General features: G+C 41.1%; 1 protein-coding gene across 1 annotated transcript in view; it reads right to left on the reverse strand.

Annotated features, from left to right (window-relative positions):
- babam2 (BRISC and BRCA1 A complex member 2) overlaps positions 1-19,425 on the reverse strand; it is a 73,536-nt gene that overhangs the window by 9,482 nt on the left and 44,629 nt on the right. Inside the window, exons 7-8 of the mRNA XM_070920267.1 lie at positions 15,585-15,694; positions 1,976-2,075 (exon numbers count right to left, since the gene is read on the reverse strand). Of these exons, the coding sequence (XP_070776368.1) occupies positions 1,976-2,075; positions 15,585-15,694 (210 nt within the window). The remainder of the gene's footprint in view (positions 1-1,975; positions 2,076-15,584; positions 15,695-19,425) is intronic.

A 19,425-nucleotide genomic window follows, 5' to 3' on the forward strand; every position in this document is an offset into this window, starting at 1 on the left:
CCAAGAAAAAGGTACAAATATGACAGTTTTTTGAAGACGTTGATTAAGTTAACGGCCTAAACTATATGCACCAAGACGACTGCCACACTGTCACACAGGGGCGTAAAAGTCTGTTATAATAGTAGCAATCTTTTAAATTCACTCTAAATCACTGTCTAGTAGATATGTAGATACTGTTGAAACCCAGTCAAAACAGCTTGAGCTGATTGGATAACCAGCTGTCAAACTAGCTTAACTAACATTAGCCAGTGCACTCTTCAATAGCTGCTTTAATAGCTCAAATATCATAGAGACCATCACTTTCCAAAAAAATCCAGTTTGAACAAACACATATATCGTTTGTACACAATCCATGTACATGTACAGTAGCCTAATCAGAAACTATGTTGTGGAATTGATGTTGTTTTGCTCATTTGCAGTGCCTCACACGAGCAAGAAGAACCGGTTAGCGTGGTTCCAGACCTCTGAGTCACTGCCTGCCCACATCTACGATTTGTTCAGCAATTTTAAGTGAAACAAAGTGTCAATTCAGTTGAGTTATCAGGGCACGAACAGGTGACTTGAGATTTGTTGTGGTGGCAATGCTACTGTGAAACGCTTCCACACATTACGTCTCACTCTCAGATGGTTTCATGTCATGATAATCCATTCACAGCACGCATGTGAATGGGCATGAAATAAATCAGGCTGACAGAATTTTACGAATGTCTCTCACTGGAGAACAAGGCCTGTTGCAATTATACACTGAAAATATTTAATTTGACAAGCTCACTACAGACTATGTCATTTTCTTCCCATGTTCAAAGGATAGTGTGAATTTCAAATGAAGCTGCAACAACATACCATGATATAAAGCTAACAAACCAATGCTGTTTTACATGGTCCATGGCTCTGTTGTGTTGGCTGCAATGCTCTTTACACTGCTGTCAAGATTTTTGTTGCAGTACCATGTCACATGTGTCCTCTGACACAAAAACAGAATAATTCCTCAAGCTAAATTTTCAGTTATGTATTGTGAATGTTAAAATACTTGAAGTTAACAACAAAAACTGGCCAGCATGCAGCACTTAGTGCTGGTTACACTTTGCATATTGCAAGAAACCAACAGCCCTGAGAGAAATCAATGGGAGTGATGTGTGTCATAGGCAGCATATGTCTCGCACTGTACACTTAGAAATCTGTACTTGCTCTTTAAAATAGTGATGGTGACATTATGAGCAAGACTCCTCCTTCCTTGTGTCACATTGCCTTTATCTGCTATTGACTCTGCTTTTCAACATGCCTTTCCAAACACAGGCCTCCATGACTCTTTAAGGGAGGTGGAGGGAGCGGCCCTGACACTGTTAGACTTACAAGAAACATGGAGGTCAGTCAGGGACACAAGAGTTCCAGACACCCTGAGTATACTGGTCAGAGTCCAGGTGAAGAGGAAGAGATAGAGGGTGTCCATGTGCATTATGTGTATGTGTGTGTGGAGGGTTTGGGGGGGAAGGGCATTTCCCTTCAGGCAAATGGCATTACGTTGTGTCTACACTGCATATCTACCTGTCAACCTGCAGAGGCCAAGGAGCGCTCAGACAGCCTATGGAGGTTGGCCAGTACGCCCACGTTGGCCGATTCCAGACACACGTGCATGAATGCACATACACACATTAACACACACAGCTTGACAAAAGACATCCCTCAGTGGATGCATGCTTTGCTGCACCAAAGCTTACAAATATGCAATAAATGATTCACATACCTGTCACACACACACACACACACACACACACACACACACACACACACACACACAAAGAGTAAAGAATCTTGCTCTTATTTAAAATAGCAAGACATTTAGGGTTACAAATAATGTAAAATAATGCAGACTACAATACCAATAGAGACATTATTTGTTGTATGAGACATCCACATATACACAACACTAACCACATTGTGTAAAAGTAAAATGAATTGCACCAAACACTTTTACCTTGTTGGTGAGTAACTGGCACACTTGAGGGACATAGTCAATTAGGCATCCTCCACTGGGGAATGCTGGGATATGAAGTGCTGAGGAGCCTCCCAGAGCACTGATTGAAAAAAAGACAATAGTTAGCCTGTAAGTACACATATTTAGATTACACATAACAAAATGTTACTAACATGTTCTCTTTGCCACCACGACAATCTTCAGGACAATTCAAGACTTTGTGTGCCCACCTGCTTTTATGGAAATGTGTGTAAACTACTGAGCAAAAACAAATCCAACACTGAGCACATTAGTTGACTGCTATCTACTGAAGCTGAGGAATTAAAGAAATAAAGGAGTGACTCATGCTTGTGGCAACCTCCTCATTCTCCTTCACTCGTTCATTTATTCTTTTGACATCCTCCTGATTCAATCCTGCAGTACAGCTCCATTAGTTATTAATGCATGCTTGTTTAATCAGGAAATCTGCTACTGCAGCTCCCCAGTGACTAACCAACCGAAGTAGTCATTCCCTCATTCTCGATCTGGGGCAAAAAAAGAGGGAATACCCTGAGGACGGGTTAAAGGTCTTAGGGAACCACTTATTGGCTTTTAATGCTCATTTAAAGACACATAGAGGAGGATGTCTTCCGCTGCTTTCTATTTTTATTTCATTCTTCATTATAGCAGGACAGTCACAGGGCATTTAGAAATGCTGTTATGCCATTTTAAAAGTAATGCCGAAGTGGATGACTGCCGTTTACCAGGTTAAGCATGCATGATGCATATTAATAGCTTACATCACGTAACATTATGTCAAATGTCAAAGGTCACATATGTTGAGATGCAGCCCCCTGGGCTTGTTCTTTAGCTTATCAGAAAGTCTATGATGTGAAAATAGTACAAATATATCTAAAAGGTGAAACACAACAACAGTGAGTCACCAATCACATTCCATCAAATCATCTCACAGCTTTTTTGGACCAAGTCCAAGTCAAGTCTCAAATATTTAGAGGGCAAGTCCAAGTCAAGCCTCAAGTCTTTAGAAGGCAAGTCCAAGTCAGGTCTCAAGTCTTGAGAGGGCTAGTCCAAGTCAGGTCTCAAGTCAGAATCATTTTCACAACTGCAGGGAGGAAAACATGCTGGATATATGATGGTCTTCAGGAAACTATCAATTTAAACTACTAATTTATGTGTATAGACCTAATTTTAAAGGCTAAAAGGTATGCATTAGGTTATGGAGCTGTTGCCGCATCCTGGTTATGTTATTAATTATTCATGACAGTCTGGCAGAGCTCCAAAAGACACAACTACATGCAGTAGAGCATTTTTTTTAAATAATTATGGGTCACCAAGTCAAGTCTCCTCAGCTTGCCTTCAATTCTCAAGTCAAGTTGAGTATTCAGACATTCAAGTCTAAATTCAAGTTGTGTCTTACAGCAGACGAGTCCAAGTTGAGTTGCAAGTCCTAATTTTTGCGACTTGAATCCAACTTTTAAGTCTACGGCTCTGCATCATCCATTGAATTGCCCAATGTTGAAAATTCCAGAGAAAGGTTGTGGGAGTAATGAGGAGGAAGGTGGAGCACAGCACCATGTGCTCCACCTTACTGTCATAACCGAAAACCACAAATGATTATGGGAAAATTATGTCTTAACTGAGGTCAGGTAAAGGGCAACAGTGACTGGACTCATAGTCTTGACTGTATACACACTTGGCCTAGGAGGTGTATTCAGAAGAACTATGTAATGAAAGTGAGCAGCTGGTTTCTCATCAGCTGCTCATCTGTCACATACAGGAGATTTTTACTGAAAGTCTGAATTTACTCACATTAAATTGAAGATATGAATCACATCCTTCCACAAAGATTAAAATACTTTAACAGTTTTTACTCTGCATCACTGGTCTAGTCTTTTTAGTAAGTTTAGTCTTTTGATGCTCAACAGAATATTAATAAGATCTTATTCACAGAGAAGCCATGCAAACTGTCATGAAGCCATTTTCATTGTCAAAATCCTTTTTTCCAAAACTCCAAAGCCATCATTTACAGTAGGTTTTGTGCACATAATTAGCATTAGCCTGTGCATTTTGCTGTGCACCAACAAATGGTCGATTGAAAATGGCTTGCAGCAACGAGGAGAGAAGCCTTTGAAAATGAAAATCTAAATGATGCCCATCTATCCTCCCACAGATCTAAGAATAGCTCCATATCATTCAGATGGAAATGCGGACAGAGGCACAAAATAGATGTTGGTGTGTTCGTCACTCATTTGTGTCAACGGCAGGCGTGTGAACAAATGTGATGCATTTTGGATTTCAATGGTTTTGCCTCTGGAACACTCAATTGAATGGAGGCTGATTAGACACCGACCTCTTGCGCTAGTATCAAATAAAAGATCTTCCAACATCCGAAACTTGATTGTTTGAGAAGTTCTAAAACAGGGGTTCCCAATTGGTCTAGTCTTGGAGTCCAAATTCTCCCTTAGACATCAGGTCACAGTCCACAATAGACCAACTACTCTGCCTGTTAGTGGATTCAAACCCGGGACGTTATTGCTGTGAGGAGATCATGCTTTTATATCACAAAATGAAAACTAAAATACTTAAGTAGCCAACAACTGGTGCTTAAAGAAACATTGCAGCAAGAGAGTGCAATTAGGGCTTAATAAAAAAAACATTGAAGGCATTGCAATGGCAGTTACAACTATTTCCGACTAATTCAGGCTACTAAAACCATTGTTATCGCAGAACATGTGAACAGGCCTGATAAAAAACAATAGGGCAATAAAACAGCTACAGAGATGAAAAGCTAGGTTTCAACCCAGGCCAGTACTTCACTAATTCCAACTTTTTTTTCTTTTTTGTGTTCAGTTTAAGTAAAACAAGGTTAAATAAAATCTGTTTCACAGCTGTTAGCCTGTTGTGCAAGCAGCAAAGACTGAACAACAAGAGTCAAGGCAAGGCGAGCGTTACATGATCAACACAGCTGGCATCGATAGGCTACATGTATGGTGAAGTTGCATGTTGAAGCACCTCTACTCACTAGGAAACAGGAAATGCTACTTGAACATACATTTCCTAGTCTGGAAATGTTATTATATAATATACATATATATATATATATATATATATATATATATATATATATATATATATATATATTCTTTTTACAAACTTGACCCACCAGTTGGGAATCACTGTTCTAAAACATGAGTGAAAGTAGTTTTCAGCCTCCAACCTCCACCAGACCCAACAACCTCAATTGAAAAATGCTGACTGGGGAGTTTATTTCTTGAACATGAGCCATGTTTTACTGCGGGAGGCTGTATAAATTGCATTTGGGTGCAAAAACATCAAACATTCAAGAAGCAACACCTTATTTCAAGGTGAAGCTGAGGGGAAGAATTAGGCCGCAAGTTAACAAGTGCAAACCTGCACTGATTTTGACAACTAATGAACATACATGTGTGTATATATTAGATCGATACCCCAGTGATTAGGTAGTGCACTTCCATAAAGTTGGGGGAAAGAATGATCAAAATGAATGCAGCTGAGGACAAGATATCCTGACGTTTTTTTTGTCTCCCAGCCCAAGCAGAGATAACCCTGAACACACCATCTGGGTTATTTTGTAAGACTTGAAAAAGAAGACATTATATGAATGTTTCACAGGCTGAGCAGTACTGTGTAGTGACCTCTATGTGTAAAACCAGTGGAGTTCCCCTTTAACCAGACAGTGGGCTGAGAGAACACTGACCAAAGTGATATGCTGTCGGTGCTGATGTTAAAAAAGGTTGGAAAGTGACTCATGGACCTGTATGCACATATATATATATAAAAACAAATACATTTCCATATCTTATTTTTATATATCCGAGCTTCAAAGTAGTTGTTTCAAAAGGTAAAATGTTCCTGAAATGGTATCTTTATTAACATGTCAGTGTTATCAGGCTTCCAGTATGAGCTTTAAATGGAGCTTCCTGTGGGTGGGCTCAGAATCTAGACATAATGGTGTTTTACTTTCCAAGTGGCACCCTGAAGAGTCCCCGCTTCTGTCTCCACTGGTGACACCACTCTCAACACTACCCACACATACTGGAGTCATCATGCAGACATGCTGCCTAACACAACCCCTCTGAGCAATGCAACCTACTGTATGACATATTTACAGTAGACAGTGGAACATGCACGCATGTAAACAAACGCACGCGTGCACACACACACACACACACAAGCACGCACACACGTGCGCTGTACAGTGACAGGGGCTGCCTCTGACTTCATCAACCAGAGAGATTATCCTGTGTGACTCAGGTGGATGGTGACGAAGCTTAGTTTGTTTATTTGTGAGTGTGTGTGTGTGTGTGAGAGAGAGAGAGAGAGAGAGAGAGAGAGAGAGAGAGAGAGAGTGTATGACAGTGCAGTGACAGCGTGAGAGCAGATAAAGGCTCAATTGGAAAGGGGCAGACATGATTCATTACCAAAGTGAAAGATAAGGCCAAGAAGAACTGTTTGGAGATTCAAATGTAGTTTCAAAGCAGCAACATTTCCATTTTGATTGCCTTCTTCATTTCCTAAAGCCTGGAGGGTCCTCAAAGGCCCACATATGACTCTGCTTGTTGACTGTTTGGACTAAATAACATCCTATTCTTCCTCTGTGACTGGACAAGGCGTGCTTGGCCTATGGCAATAAATCAGTAACCTTTCTGTTATGAGGTGACTATTCTGGCATTAACAGTGCTGAATTATACTCAGATTCACAATTCATTATCCATTTGGATAAAACCAGATTAATAAGAGCCTCAGGCTGCAACCATTACACACTCTGACTAGTATATAAGGTTGGGCAAAGTTTTCTTATTGCCCACTGTCACCCCTTCGACTGGCGGTAGTTGATGTATTTGGTGGTGGGGGTGGGTGCTAATGGCCATGTATGCTCTACATAACCCTCTGCAGGTCGTGAATATACTACTACTATCACTGGATTACTAACCCTTTAACCAAATATACTTATTGATTTGGGTATTTGAAAAGCCACAATGGAGTGCTGCAGGTGAAGGGGTTTATGCAGTTTGAGACCCCGTGGAGCCACAGGACAGGCCATCAGTGTATTAAGCCTATTTTGCCACTTCTGCTACAACTACTGATGACTTAAAAATTGTGCTTTTAGAGGTTAATTCTTTTGCAGGACAGTTGACGTCTTGACTTCTGGTGAAGTAGAAATGTGGATGAAAACTGTGGAAGCCTGTAGTCCCTTGATAATTCCTTGTTCCAAAGCTGGAAGTATTAATGATGAGGGGCCGAACCTGAACTCGGTTGTGGGATAATAAATGGCGTCACATAACCATAGTCATGGATATTTACTTGTTATTGAGAAAAAGGTATGATGTCAAGCCACGTTTTTGGTGGTTTTCAGGGGGCTTACGGTGGCCTGTTTGACTGATGACTCCACCACGATTTTTTTCACGTCTGTCTGTCTGTCTTTGTCTCTCATACACTCTCAACACACAATCAAACACAGACACACAAATCTAATGATACTAATAAAACTGAGAGCAGAAAATGTGCGTTATGAAGTCTGTATGATCTAGTTTCTCTCCCGATGTATTTAATATTTGCAATGTGGCATTATGGTTTTAGGTAATGCTACATAAATATCATATATCATTATAAATATGTGTGTCTGCATTTAGACGTTTATGCATAAACACATTTATTATTAACACCCACTAAATTGCCAAATCCATTAGTAAAGGATCAATCATGTCATGTTTTGGTCTCTTTACAGCAGCTTTTTAATGAACAAAGCTGGTCAGATCTGATGTTTAGACTTCAGTGAAGATGTTTAGCATAAACGCATACTGTACACTTACCACTGGGGATTTAAGATGGCCTACATATTGCGGACAACCTACTTCCAATAACAAAACAACACAAAACAAAACTCACCTCAAGCAGACACATAATGCAGAAGTGTTCAAGGAGACAAGGAGGAGGAAAAAGTGGCTGAGTGCTCTGAGCTGCTGAGAGTGAGAGAAGTGTCTGCACTGACATCTAAGACTGTTGAGTGGGTTTGCCGGTTTAGTGGTGAATTTATTTTATCAGACTGACAATTTCTGACTGTGACAAGGCATTCACGAAACCTTGAGAAATATCTGATCGAAATGCAAAGATTTTCAAAGGCTATAAAACACCTCTACAGACCCTGGAGAAGGGACACACACAAACTGTACACCCACACAGGCACATGCACACACACACACACACACACACACACACACACACACACACACACATAGGCAGGCAGGCATGCACACACACACACACACACACACACACACACACACACACACACACACACACACACACACACACACACACACACAGGCACCTAAAGGCAAATGCAGATACACAAACATAAGTGTGCTGCAGCCTAAAACTGTCTCTCTGTGTTGATTTTTCTGGGCTCCTAAATCTGGTTTGGGGGCAGAGACGGTGCCCACTCGATTCTTTTATGCAATGCAGCAGGTTTTCTGGGGGAAGGAGAGATGTATCCAACTCATCTCATGGGCACAGTACAATCAGGTAAACGAGAAGTAAAAGCGAAAATGAAATGAGCGATGAGTGTGGTTACAAAATAGTCGGAGGAGACACAAAAGCAATCAGGTAAAAAAAAAGATTCTGCAGATGTGTGGTTGTTGTTGAAGATGGTTACCGAGCCAAATTAAAAGCTGAAATTCTCTGGAACTGATACAAGCTGCAATGAAACAATCTCATTACTCATTCAAATCGTTCACTATTACAGATAAAAACAGTATTGCCAATGACCATTTTATTGCTGCAGCACTACAACAACTAAATAATTAAAAAAAAAAAAAAAATGTAGAGATGTCCCAAGCTGACCCTCAGGATTGGAGCAGTTTGGGTTTCACTGCATATGAGAGTGTGTGAATGTGAAAAATGATTTGATTGCACCAGTGTTAATAAATGTTCATTCCTTAGAGCAACTTGATGGCAGGCCAAAATTAAACTTGGCTGTTGTGGATGAGGTAAAAGAAGAGTGTTTCTGTAGTCCCAACAACTCCAACAGAGTAAGACGTCTTCTCTCTACAAGATTGTTTCACGCCAATTTCAGGAGTCTTAAACTTTCCTTAACATCACACCAATAATTTAAGCTTATCAGCTTAATAGTTCTGAAACAGGGACTTCAGCATTTGGCTCAAGTCGCTTGTGAAAAACAAGGTATGTGGAGATACTCAATATTATAAGGACTCTGATCGGGATCAGGGCAGGAAACTTGATCGGCACATCCCTAAAAAAACCTAATGGTAGCACAATGGTAAAGCATTAATCAGTTATGATATAAATAGTCCAAAAGAAAATCAGAGCTGACAAAATTAGTCCACTGTCAGGAAAAAGCTATCTGCATCTATTTTGATAGTCGATTATTATGTCATTTTTAAAAGCAAAAATTCCAAATGTTCTATGGCTCCAGCCCCCAAATGTAAATACGTTCTTTGTGTTCTTTAAAGCATTTATAATCAATATTTTTATCTTAAAAATAGATCACATGACTACTTGTATGTGAGAGGGGTCACTAATAGTAACGAACCTGCAGAGAGTGATAACCTCACTGTGCAGTTCCTCTCTGCTTTATTAAGCTTTTTGGTGTCTTTCAGCTCATTGTTTTGGTTTCGTGAATGTTGGGCTTAACATTCAGGTGGATGCATACACAACTGCAAATGAATGCTAATGTTGCTCCATATCTGCTGCATGTGTAAATAAGCAACTGTTTCCCAATATGTTCGCCATATCAACCTAAAAGGTGATAATATGTCATTGTTGTGTTCACAGTTTGTTTCTGCTGCCACCCAGTTGGCCCCAAAAAATCAGTTATTACAGGTTTAAAGCCACCAATTATTATACAGCTTCCATGCACTGTAACATACAGCTCAGTGAAATTATGAAAAATTAAGTAAAAAACACACACACCCACTGAGTCACCCTACAACTGGCCTGTCCCATAAGCATTCTGTTTCCTGGGACACTAGAACCCCACATCTTTTGGTCTGATCATAGCACCACCTCTACTGCAACACTAGTTGTTACAAAAAAAAATAAAGAATTGGCTTGGCCCAGAGATGCCTCCAAAGCCAACATTTTTTTACATTCTCTAAATGTCTACATCTATTTAACACTTCACAGTTAGTTTAAATGAGCAGGGAGGGAAAATAACACGAGCTACACAGTGTAACACCATGCCTTTCACAGTATATTTTATTCTAGGCGGCCGTAAAACATTATATAACAAATGAACACTGAATCTGAAAAGCAGGTGAATCTGTAAGCCTACGGAATAACAGTGATTTGACTTCTCATAATCAATAATTTCCACAGAAAAAGAAGCAAATACGGTTGTACAGTCACATCAAAGAGAGGAGCCAATGCAAAAGTCTACGTACCCTGTACATTATTGGTAAAAATGTGGGTGTCTGTCAGGGTATTTCAACATCTTTTTTTTCCCATTGCTGCTCTGTAAGGCAGAAAACATTACAGTGATGGTCTGTTTGAAGACAGGGGAAGAAAAAGTAACAGAGAGAGTAAGAAAGAGAGAGGAAGAGGGAATAGAAATAGAGGTATAACACTGTAGCTCAGGGGGCTTACGAGTCTGCGTTCAGAGCTCTTAGATCCGAGCCCCTGCTGAAGGAGAGTAAAAGTGAGATATCAAACAACTCAGGAGTGATAAAAGAGAAGAGTAGAGAGGTGGAGGAAAGAGAAAAGCAGAGAGAGGGAAAAGCTCTCTTCTCCCGTGTGTTGCTTTTTTTCTTTTTCCTCGCTGCGTTTCAGTCGAGCGAGGGACGACCTTGCTGGGTAGAGCACAGCTCTTCTCTCTCTTTTAAGTCCCACTCACTCTCTCGGTTCCCTTTGAGGATCAGCCAGAGGGATCAGCAGAGGAGAGAGAGTGATAGAAAAATGGAGGAAGACGGAGAGAAAAGAGACAGGCGGCAGACATGTGGAAAACAGGAGAGAATAGAGGTGGGGGGGGGGGGGGGGGGGTTAAAAAGAGTTAAAAACTGGAAAAAGTGAATTTTAAAAAAGTGAGATATGGAAGGATTAGGGAGCAAGGCATGGAAGGAAGGAGGACAAACAACAGAATGATGGACAATTGATAAAATTACCTCATGACAGAAACACAGGTATTGAGAAATTGAAGACAGAAAGAACCCCGGGACATTTGAAAGTGATATGACAGCCTGCACCAACACTGAAATGCAGTGCTGCCAAAACCAAAGCTGAAATGATCTCTGTAGTTGTCCACAGATGCTACACTCACTGTTTCATAAAAACTGAACTGATTTAAACAATTTCCAAAGCTGTTTTGATGTAAAATTTACCATGCTATTATAAAACATTTGTGGTTTTGTGCAAATTAAAGTTTAGTTTAAAGTTTTAATATTTTCATGAAATTAAATCCAATTTTTGGTACTATTTATGGTCAGGATTTTTTCAGCAATAGTCAATCAATGTACTTACATTCAGCAATGTTTCTGTTATATACGTTTTGCAGCTGAAGCCATGAGACAATTGGGATAAAATAAGCAAGGTTTGGGTTTGGTTGACAATTTAGCTATACGATTCAGCATGTAATCTCCCTGTTATTAGCCTCACCATATACTGTTAGTATACTGTTATACTGTACACTCTCTTTACACTGTGTCAGAGCTATAATAAGCATTTTTTTAATCAGCAGATGATTTTTAACACAATGTCTACACAAGAGGCATAGCAAACAGCACTTTAGCAAAGCAGCAGCGGCAGCTTCCATCTGTGTCTACATAGGATGCGTTCAGGCACGGTATTAAGCGTACGTCACCTGCATTTTGGCAGTGCACAGACTACACAATCACAGTAGTTATGAGCAAAAAAACGAAGATAATAGACTTAAAGCCTAAAAATATGCTTCCAGTAGTGTTTACACACATATAGCGAGCGTGAAACGTAAGCCGTTGCGTGGCCTGTGTAGACAGCTGCACTGATTAAAATAGAAACTTTTTGTTTGGCTGCACTGTAAACAGATACACCAGCTACTCTTCTGTTGTATTCCTGTAGCTGCTCAACGAGCGTTTGCTGTAGTATAACTCTGCACTCGCTGTTACCATGGTAACCATGGGTGTCACCAAATCAACCAGAACACACACCAATCTTAAGGGTTACAATTTTAAGGAGGGAAGGGAAGGAGGGTTGGTTAAAAACTGGCAAAAGTGAATTAAAACAAACTACACACTGACAAGACAGCAGTATAGGGGATAAGGGAGTGAGGGAAGGAAGACCAGATGTATGGACAGATGGAGGATGAATGCACAGACAACAGAAAAATGGGAAAAAAATTATAGGATGATTGATTAAAAGCTGGCTTGACAGACAGATTGCAGACATAAAGAACCCCAGAACATTTTGACACTGAATAGATGTAGTTGATATGACAGCCTGCACCAACACTGAAATCCAGTGGTGCCAAAACCCAAAGCTGAGCCAATTTCAGAAGCTGTCCACAGCTGCTACATTCACTATTCCATTAAATTAGAGCTGATTTAAACAATTTCCAAAGCTGTTTTGATGTGAATTTCATTTTGGCATTATGTGATATATGTGAACATTTGTGGTCATTCGGGTTAACACAGAAGCTCCTGAATGTTGCTGTCTATCAAATGCTGGCTAGAAAAACAGAGAAATGTGCAGGAACGCTGCAACAAATGAGTTTTCCTCTTCACTGGAGCCAATGCAGAGACCATGGGCAGCTACACAAAACCAAAGACTAACAAGGGTCAGTAAGGACATGGGGGAAAGCTAACAGGGTAACAGATCTGCATGAACACACGTACAGCAAAAGGCTGGCGCGCACACATCTGCATGCTAAATTAAGTAGCATCCACAGTGAATACAATACAAATGTGCCCATGCACAAACTCGCACACACATGCAATTGTTTGTCTTCAAACAACAGTGGAGAAGACATACATTTTCGCCCTGGGTCATGAATTAACACACTCCCACACAGCTGACAAAAAGGTGCACAAAAGCATGTAGTGGAGCATATTCATACGCAGCCTTGATATGCATATGTGCAAATATCTCAAGACAAAGAGGCCAACATTAAGCAGGAGAAGAGGGGTGGTAAATGAGAGCTTGGCTCAATGTGGCACTGTTAAGCCTCTGCATTTTGAGATGTTTCTTGGAGGGTTTAGATGGGTTTGTTTTGCAGCCTCTCCTCCTTTATCTAACCCCCCGCCACTCTGCCAGCAACTACTCCTCTCCATCCCCTGCGCCGTTGCTTCCCCACTTCCTGCTCTCCACTCTACTGCCTTTAGCCTCCTTCTGTCTGTTCTCCTCACGCAACTGGCAGAGGAGGAAAGCCCCTAACACCACTGCAACAGCTTCAGTCTGGTCTGGAAACCATGGTAAGGTCAGTCTCCCTCACAAACACACACAGCTCCCATCACAAAACAAGCAGACATATGCAATGACCCCTGAGGCATTCTGCAAGTTCAACACCACAATGGCGCTCTTGACGAAAGCGTCTTCAACCAAGCAGGTTTTCCGTGCCGAAAGGTGTCTATCAACAGCACATTCCTTGCTAAAACACGGCCAATTAATATGATCAAGAATGCAGCAAAAACATTAATATCAAATTTAAACCTGAAGCTTTAATCTTTGTATTGAGTGCTTAATACTACAGTAAAACATGAATGAAGCATCAGGTTGGCAGAATTGTGTCTTGTAAAGCAGTTATAGCAGTCACTCTCACATTATTGCTTAGATATGCCCTTACACATGGATAGCAAGGAAAAAATGAGGATTACGCAGGACAAGCAGTAGGTAGGTGACCTTTGTTTTGTGAGGTGTAATTAGGGTATTTTGTTGCAGTTGCTGCATGCGGATAAGGTCCCATCACGGCTCATTTTTACATATTGGAGAGGAGGAGCGTCTCTGTGTGTGCACGTATCTGTTTTAGCGATTGTGCTGGAGAGAGTGAGAGATAACTGGATATACACAGTAAATAAGAGACAGAGATAATGTGCAAAAATGGGATGTAAATGGCAGGAGGAAAAAAAAGAAGGGAGGAAGGATTTGATTATTTGTAAAAAAGAAAAAACAACCAGAGAGAAGGACAAAACAGACGAGCTACAGATGAGAATGAAAAAGGAACACGGTGAGACAGAGTGAGAGAGGAGAAAAGAGAGAGAGTGAGAAAGAGTGGTGGTGGTGGTGGGGGGGAGCAGAGGTCTCTTAACCTGGTGCGACGGGGCGTGTGCTTGTAAATAAACATCAGCCTGAGATTATTCCGAGCACGAAAGCCCAGACCGTGGGGCCCTGAGGTCAGAGTGGGCCCATACCTGGCTTATCCACACACACACACACACACACACACACACACACACACACACACACACACACACACACACACACACACACACACACACACACTCTCTCTCTCTCTCTCTCTTATCTACATCCACACCTACAAAGACTTTGTGTGCACGCACCAGTATTTGAATAGGCTTTGCTCTCAACACAAACACATGAAAACAGACACACACAATTGGGATATGAATCCAAACACACACCAATCTGCACGCACAGACACACGCACAACCAAATGTAAACTGACAAATGCACACAAACACATACATACACACTAAATCTAGCAAGACAAAAAAAATGGATTTGAACAAAGAGAATACGCACAGTGCTGAAGTACCCACTCACACAGTGCCCACAGACTCACAGAAAACATTCCACACAAGCCTGCCTGTACACACAGTCACAAGCACACACACACCGTCTCTGTACTGTTAACACCCCAGATGTCTGCAGACATCCAGTCATCCCGAGCTCAGACGCTGTGTGTCATCCATCTCATTTTTTGTTCTTTCCTCATTGTTTTTGAGGAACCGACTGATGAGTCCAGACACTGGGATGTGGGATTATTCACAATGACATAATATGTCGCTAGATTCATAGCACACTCACACTAATCCGTCAACTACATCTTGCATCCTCAAAATCACAAGCGGAGCGAGTGGGCCCACATCACCTTTGGCTGACCGTCCCTGTGATTCGAGAGGGATCTTGTCTTTACCTGCAGACTTCATTCTCCCATAATACTGTAGGAATGTGTTTGATTTAAGGACAATTAATCCTGGATGGTTAATGCAACTTTTATACTAAATACATGCAGTGGCAAGACTCTGGTCTGTGACTTTTTCTGGTTGTATTTCACTACTACCAGTGCTACTGTAACTTCTTGTAGCATCATCACAAAGTAAAGGTTGTTTAGATGGAAATGGTGACACAACCTAAGGGTCCATAACATCAACCTCCCATTTATTGTTAATGGAGAGAAAAAGTTGATAATCTCAGTTTGCATGAGGATAAATCCAGTTGATTTACATTCATTATCTAACTTTGAGGTTCTTTGGGCCCAAATTGTTCTCTAATTTGCTGTCTTGCTATTTCATGGTGGTGGTGGTGTCACAGACTGCACACACAAATCACTCCATCAAAACATACATTTAACTGAATTAACTGATAAAGAAACAATACAAAAATGATATATTGATGTGCTTACTGTTCAATGCTGGGGGAAAGGTAGAGTTTTGGGAAGACTTGGGCAGCCTCTGCATCCTCAAAGCTCACTGAGAGAAGGGCCACGTCCTCTCCAGGGTCCAGCGCTGTGTCCTAAGGAAGACAAAGCCAGGTTGGTAATGTCATTCAGTAAAAACACTGTCCACAGGAAAAAAAACATTGAGATTAAGATGTGGGGGGCGGGCTTGAGGCTCTAGATTTGGTTCCAAATTTTCAGATAGTCACTTAACCATTAAAAAAATCTATATTGCAGAATTTTTTTATTTAGCTGTAGCAGTTGGAGAGTCTATCTAAGTTCTTGAAGATTAAGTTATTTATAACTTTTGTAATAATACATCCCAGGGATCACACACTTCTATGTGTGCACAACAAGTGTGCAAGGCCCAAAATATTGAAGGCGATGGAGAGGAGAAGAGGAAAGACACCAGAGGAAACATCTGTTTTGTTTCATGCCACATTAGCTTCTACAGCTGCACTATGAGGCTGAGCTGATGACTGGGAGCACCAATCAAATCATGTGTGAGATGGATGCAGAGGCCACCCGGAGCTGCTCGCTACGAACCTCGTCTGTCTCTCCGAGGTTCTAATTTCTCATTCTGTGATGTTTTTCCTAGAGCATGGCTACATCTCAGGCACTGTCATTAGTGCAATTCCACATCAAGTACAATTCTGGGCTCCCTCTCTCCCGACAGAGGCTCTGCAGTGTTAATCAAATGTCTTACAGATGGTTTGAGCTCATCCATTTGTTATAATCGCTGCCCGCCGTGGTGAGAGGAAATCTAACCACCACACATGATGGACAGAGGCACAGCGCAACCAGTTTGCAGCGAGGCAGCCTCAAATGTGATCAGGCTTATTAACTAATTACGCACGCTTCGGTCTGCTAATCGCAAAAACCAAACTGACCATTGGTTTGAGAAAAAAACATGGCTGAGTGGGTGGAAAAAGAAATTCCTTCACTGAACATTTTCTCAGTGGAAGTGGAGTGTAAGTCATTTTTCTGCATGTAATCTAATGATTTTGACCATTGCAGGAAACACCTCTTAAGGGTTTGGTCTTAAGTATGTAACATGCAATGCAAACATAAGGGTCATTAATGAGCAGCTCTTGAATCTACACTACATTTATATTGTATCACACGCAGATAACAGTCACCACAATGGCTGCAGCTCTGCCGACTATCATATAGTCTGCCTTGTCGTGGCAGATACATTAGGGGGTTAAGACATAAGGAGTAGAAGGGAGGCAATGAAAGACAGCGGGGTGTGTGGCATCCAAAAGTGTTGCCTGATGGAATCAGCTCACATCAATATAGTGTGCATCAGTAAACAAGAACTGCTCTCTGACTTACAGCAGAGCTTGCGGCTTCTGCCGCTGACGATATGGGACAGATAGGAACAGGCATGGAGATGCGGGGCTGGGGTGGGCGTGGGGTTTGAGAAAAGATTGTTTTGCTCCAGTTTGTAGCTGTCAAGTCCCGTTCTCATCTTTAAAAGGTGATTTAATGGATGCTTCCTTTGGACTGGGACAGAGTAAACAGACAGATGAGAACCAACAGGAAGGTGAGAGGGCCAGAAGAGGAACATGGGGCAGCTCTGTGCGGGCTGCAGCGGACCATCCCTCGATTTGCTCATACCACGGGCGCTGTTGAAGGGAGAGCCTTTTTGTGGAATGATTCAGACTCATCTCGTCGAAGCAGACAGCGAAGAGCTGTCACAAGTCATATTGCATCAGTGAAACAAACAAACAAAACTAAAGGCAGACCCTTTAACTTTTAGCTATTGCCATTCTAAATTAATGTACTGTGCAAGGGAGCTGAAGCTATGCAGATAAAAATAGTTTTTGGACTTGTTTAGTTAAGTATAACTACAACATCAAACTTTACAGGATTATTTGACAACCTCACGTTTATGTTAAACTGAGAAATAACACACATACATCGTCAGCCAAGTTTGATCACCAGTAATCTCTTCCAGTGTTTGAGCCTAAAATTAAATAATACTTCAAAAAGTTAGTTTGTGTTAGCATGCTAACATTTGCTAATTAGCACTAAACATAAAGCATAGCTGAGGCTGATGGAAATGTCGATTGTTTTTAAGTTATTTCATCATAAACCAAAATATTAATAATACAAAATGTGAGGAATTACAAAATATAATATCACAAATAATATTACAATTCATCCTGAGGGGGCAAAACATCCAATAGTTGTTTAGACATTTAATTCAAAGCCATAAATGTCAACCTTATTCTGTGGTCACCTTACCGTATAACCAAAACTCTTCCTCTGTGGACCATAAATGTCTGCAAAAAGTTTCACAGCAATGACATGTAATTACAATGGCAGAAATTTAAACAATGTCAGTCAGTAAGACGACTTCAACCAAACTGTGGGTGATAAAATAGTTCAGCATTTCTTGAAAATATTTTGTGGTCATCAGCATTACACTACTGTGTAGCCAATGCAAGGGATTAATACGCTTTTGTACATTGTTTGAGTGGATGCCAACTGGATTTAAGTCATTTGTGACCCTTAGGACTGTCTAATTGCTGCGATCAGACAAGGGAATGCAGCTGTCTGATTTTACTGAAGGAAAGATTAAAAAAGGTTTGTAGTTGTAAATAGTCAGTGTAAGGACCCAGATGAAATACATTTCTTTTAACCTTTTTTTAAAACCTTTTTAACAATCTTCATGAGCTCTAAAGCCCCATGACCTGTAGCTTAGTACTCAAACCAATGATCCCTGAGGAATAGAGAGAGAGTATAACTTGCTTTTGAAATACATTTTTAAATATTGTAGCTTTTTCATCGACTACAGAGAGTGATGGAACGTGGATCACATTTCATGCTGTCATTTTCTGGAGAACAAATGTTTCTTAAGTGGGATGTTTAAAGTAAATTAAAGTGTAGAGGGGCAATACAAATGATTTACTTGACAGCTGGTTTTGATTATGGAATACACACAGTGTGCCCCTGTGTGAGGGGGTGTCCTTACAGTGTGATCACAAAACTCTTGTGATTTTGTTCTCCCAGACTGCGAAACAAAGTTGCGAAAAGATAGCTTAATGAGAAGAAAAGTTGACCTTTTAACCTTCCCGCCTTGAAACCATTACTTAAATTGAAACAGAAGCGCTCTTCCCTCTGTAATGAAATAAAGGCCCCCAAATGGCCATTAATGTTTCTGTGCACACATACACACAGCTTAAGCCCTTTTAACTAAATACACTTGAGGGCAACTGCTGCTTGCTTATGTAAAGAGTTATTAGAAAAGAAATATATAAAAAAAAAAGCCTTTGCTCCACAGGCCACAGGCAGGGCCTTAATGAAGAGACTTCTTCATTGGTAAGTAATGAGCACTGAAATGGCCTGGGTCAGAGGACTGCAAGACAAGGAGGGCGTCCTGCAGGGGTGGTGGCTGGACGTTAAAACAGTATTTACTACATGGCCCTGGGGGATGTGACTCAACTGCTCAAGGACTGGATTTAAGAAAGCGAGTGAAAAGTGTGCACGCCTGTGTGTGCGTGGACATCAAGGTTAGAGGGTGCCTCCGAGTCAAACCCTTTCACGTGGCCACCACCCCGCGTCTTCCATCCGCCTTACTCTTTCAGACACATGGGTGCATGAACACAGACATACACACAAATGCACAGACACTCTTCCTTGTGTCCGTCCTTGTGTCTCCTGATGCCCCGGCCTCTGGCATCTCCTCTGTGTCGCATGTGACAGGTTGGAGATGTGACAGCTGTCCTTATGCCAGACCAAGTCTGGCCAAAGTCACAACACACACAAACACACTCATCTGCAAACGCTACACAGGGGCTCG

Source organism: Enoplosus armatus, chromosome 15 (genome assembly GCF_043641665.1).
Source record: "Enoplosus armatus isolate fEnoArm2 chromosome 15, fEnoArm2.hap1, whole genome shotgun sequence".
Lineage (NCBI taxonomy): Eukaryota > Metazoa > Chordata > Actinopteri > Centrarchiformes > Enoplosidae > Enoplosus > Enoplosus armatus.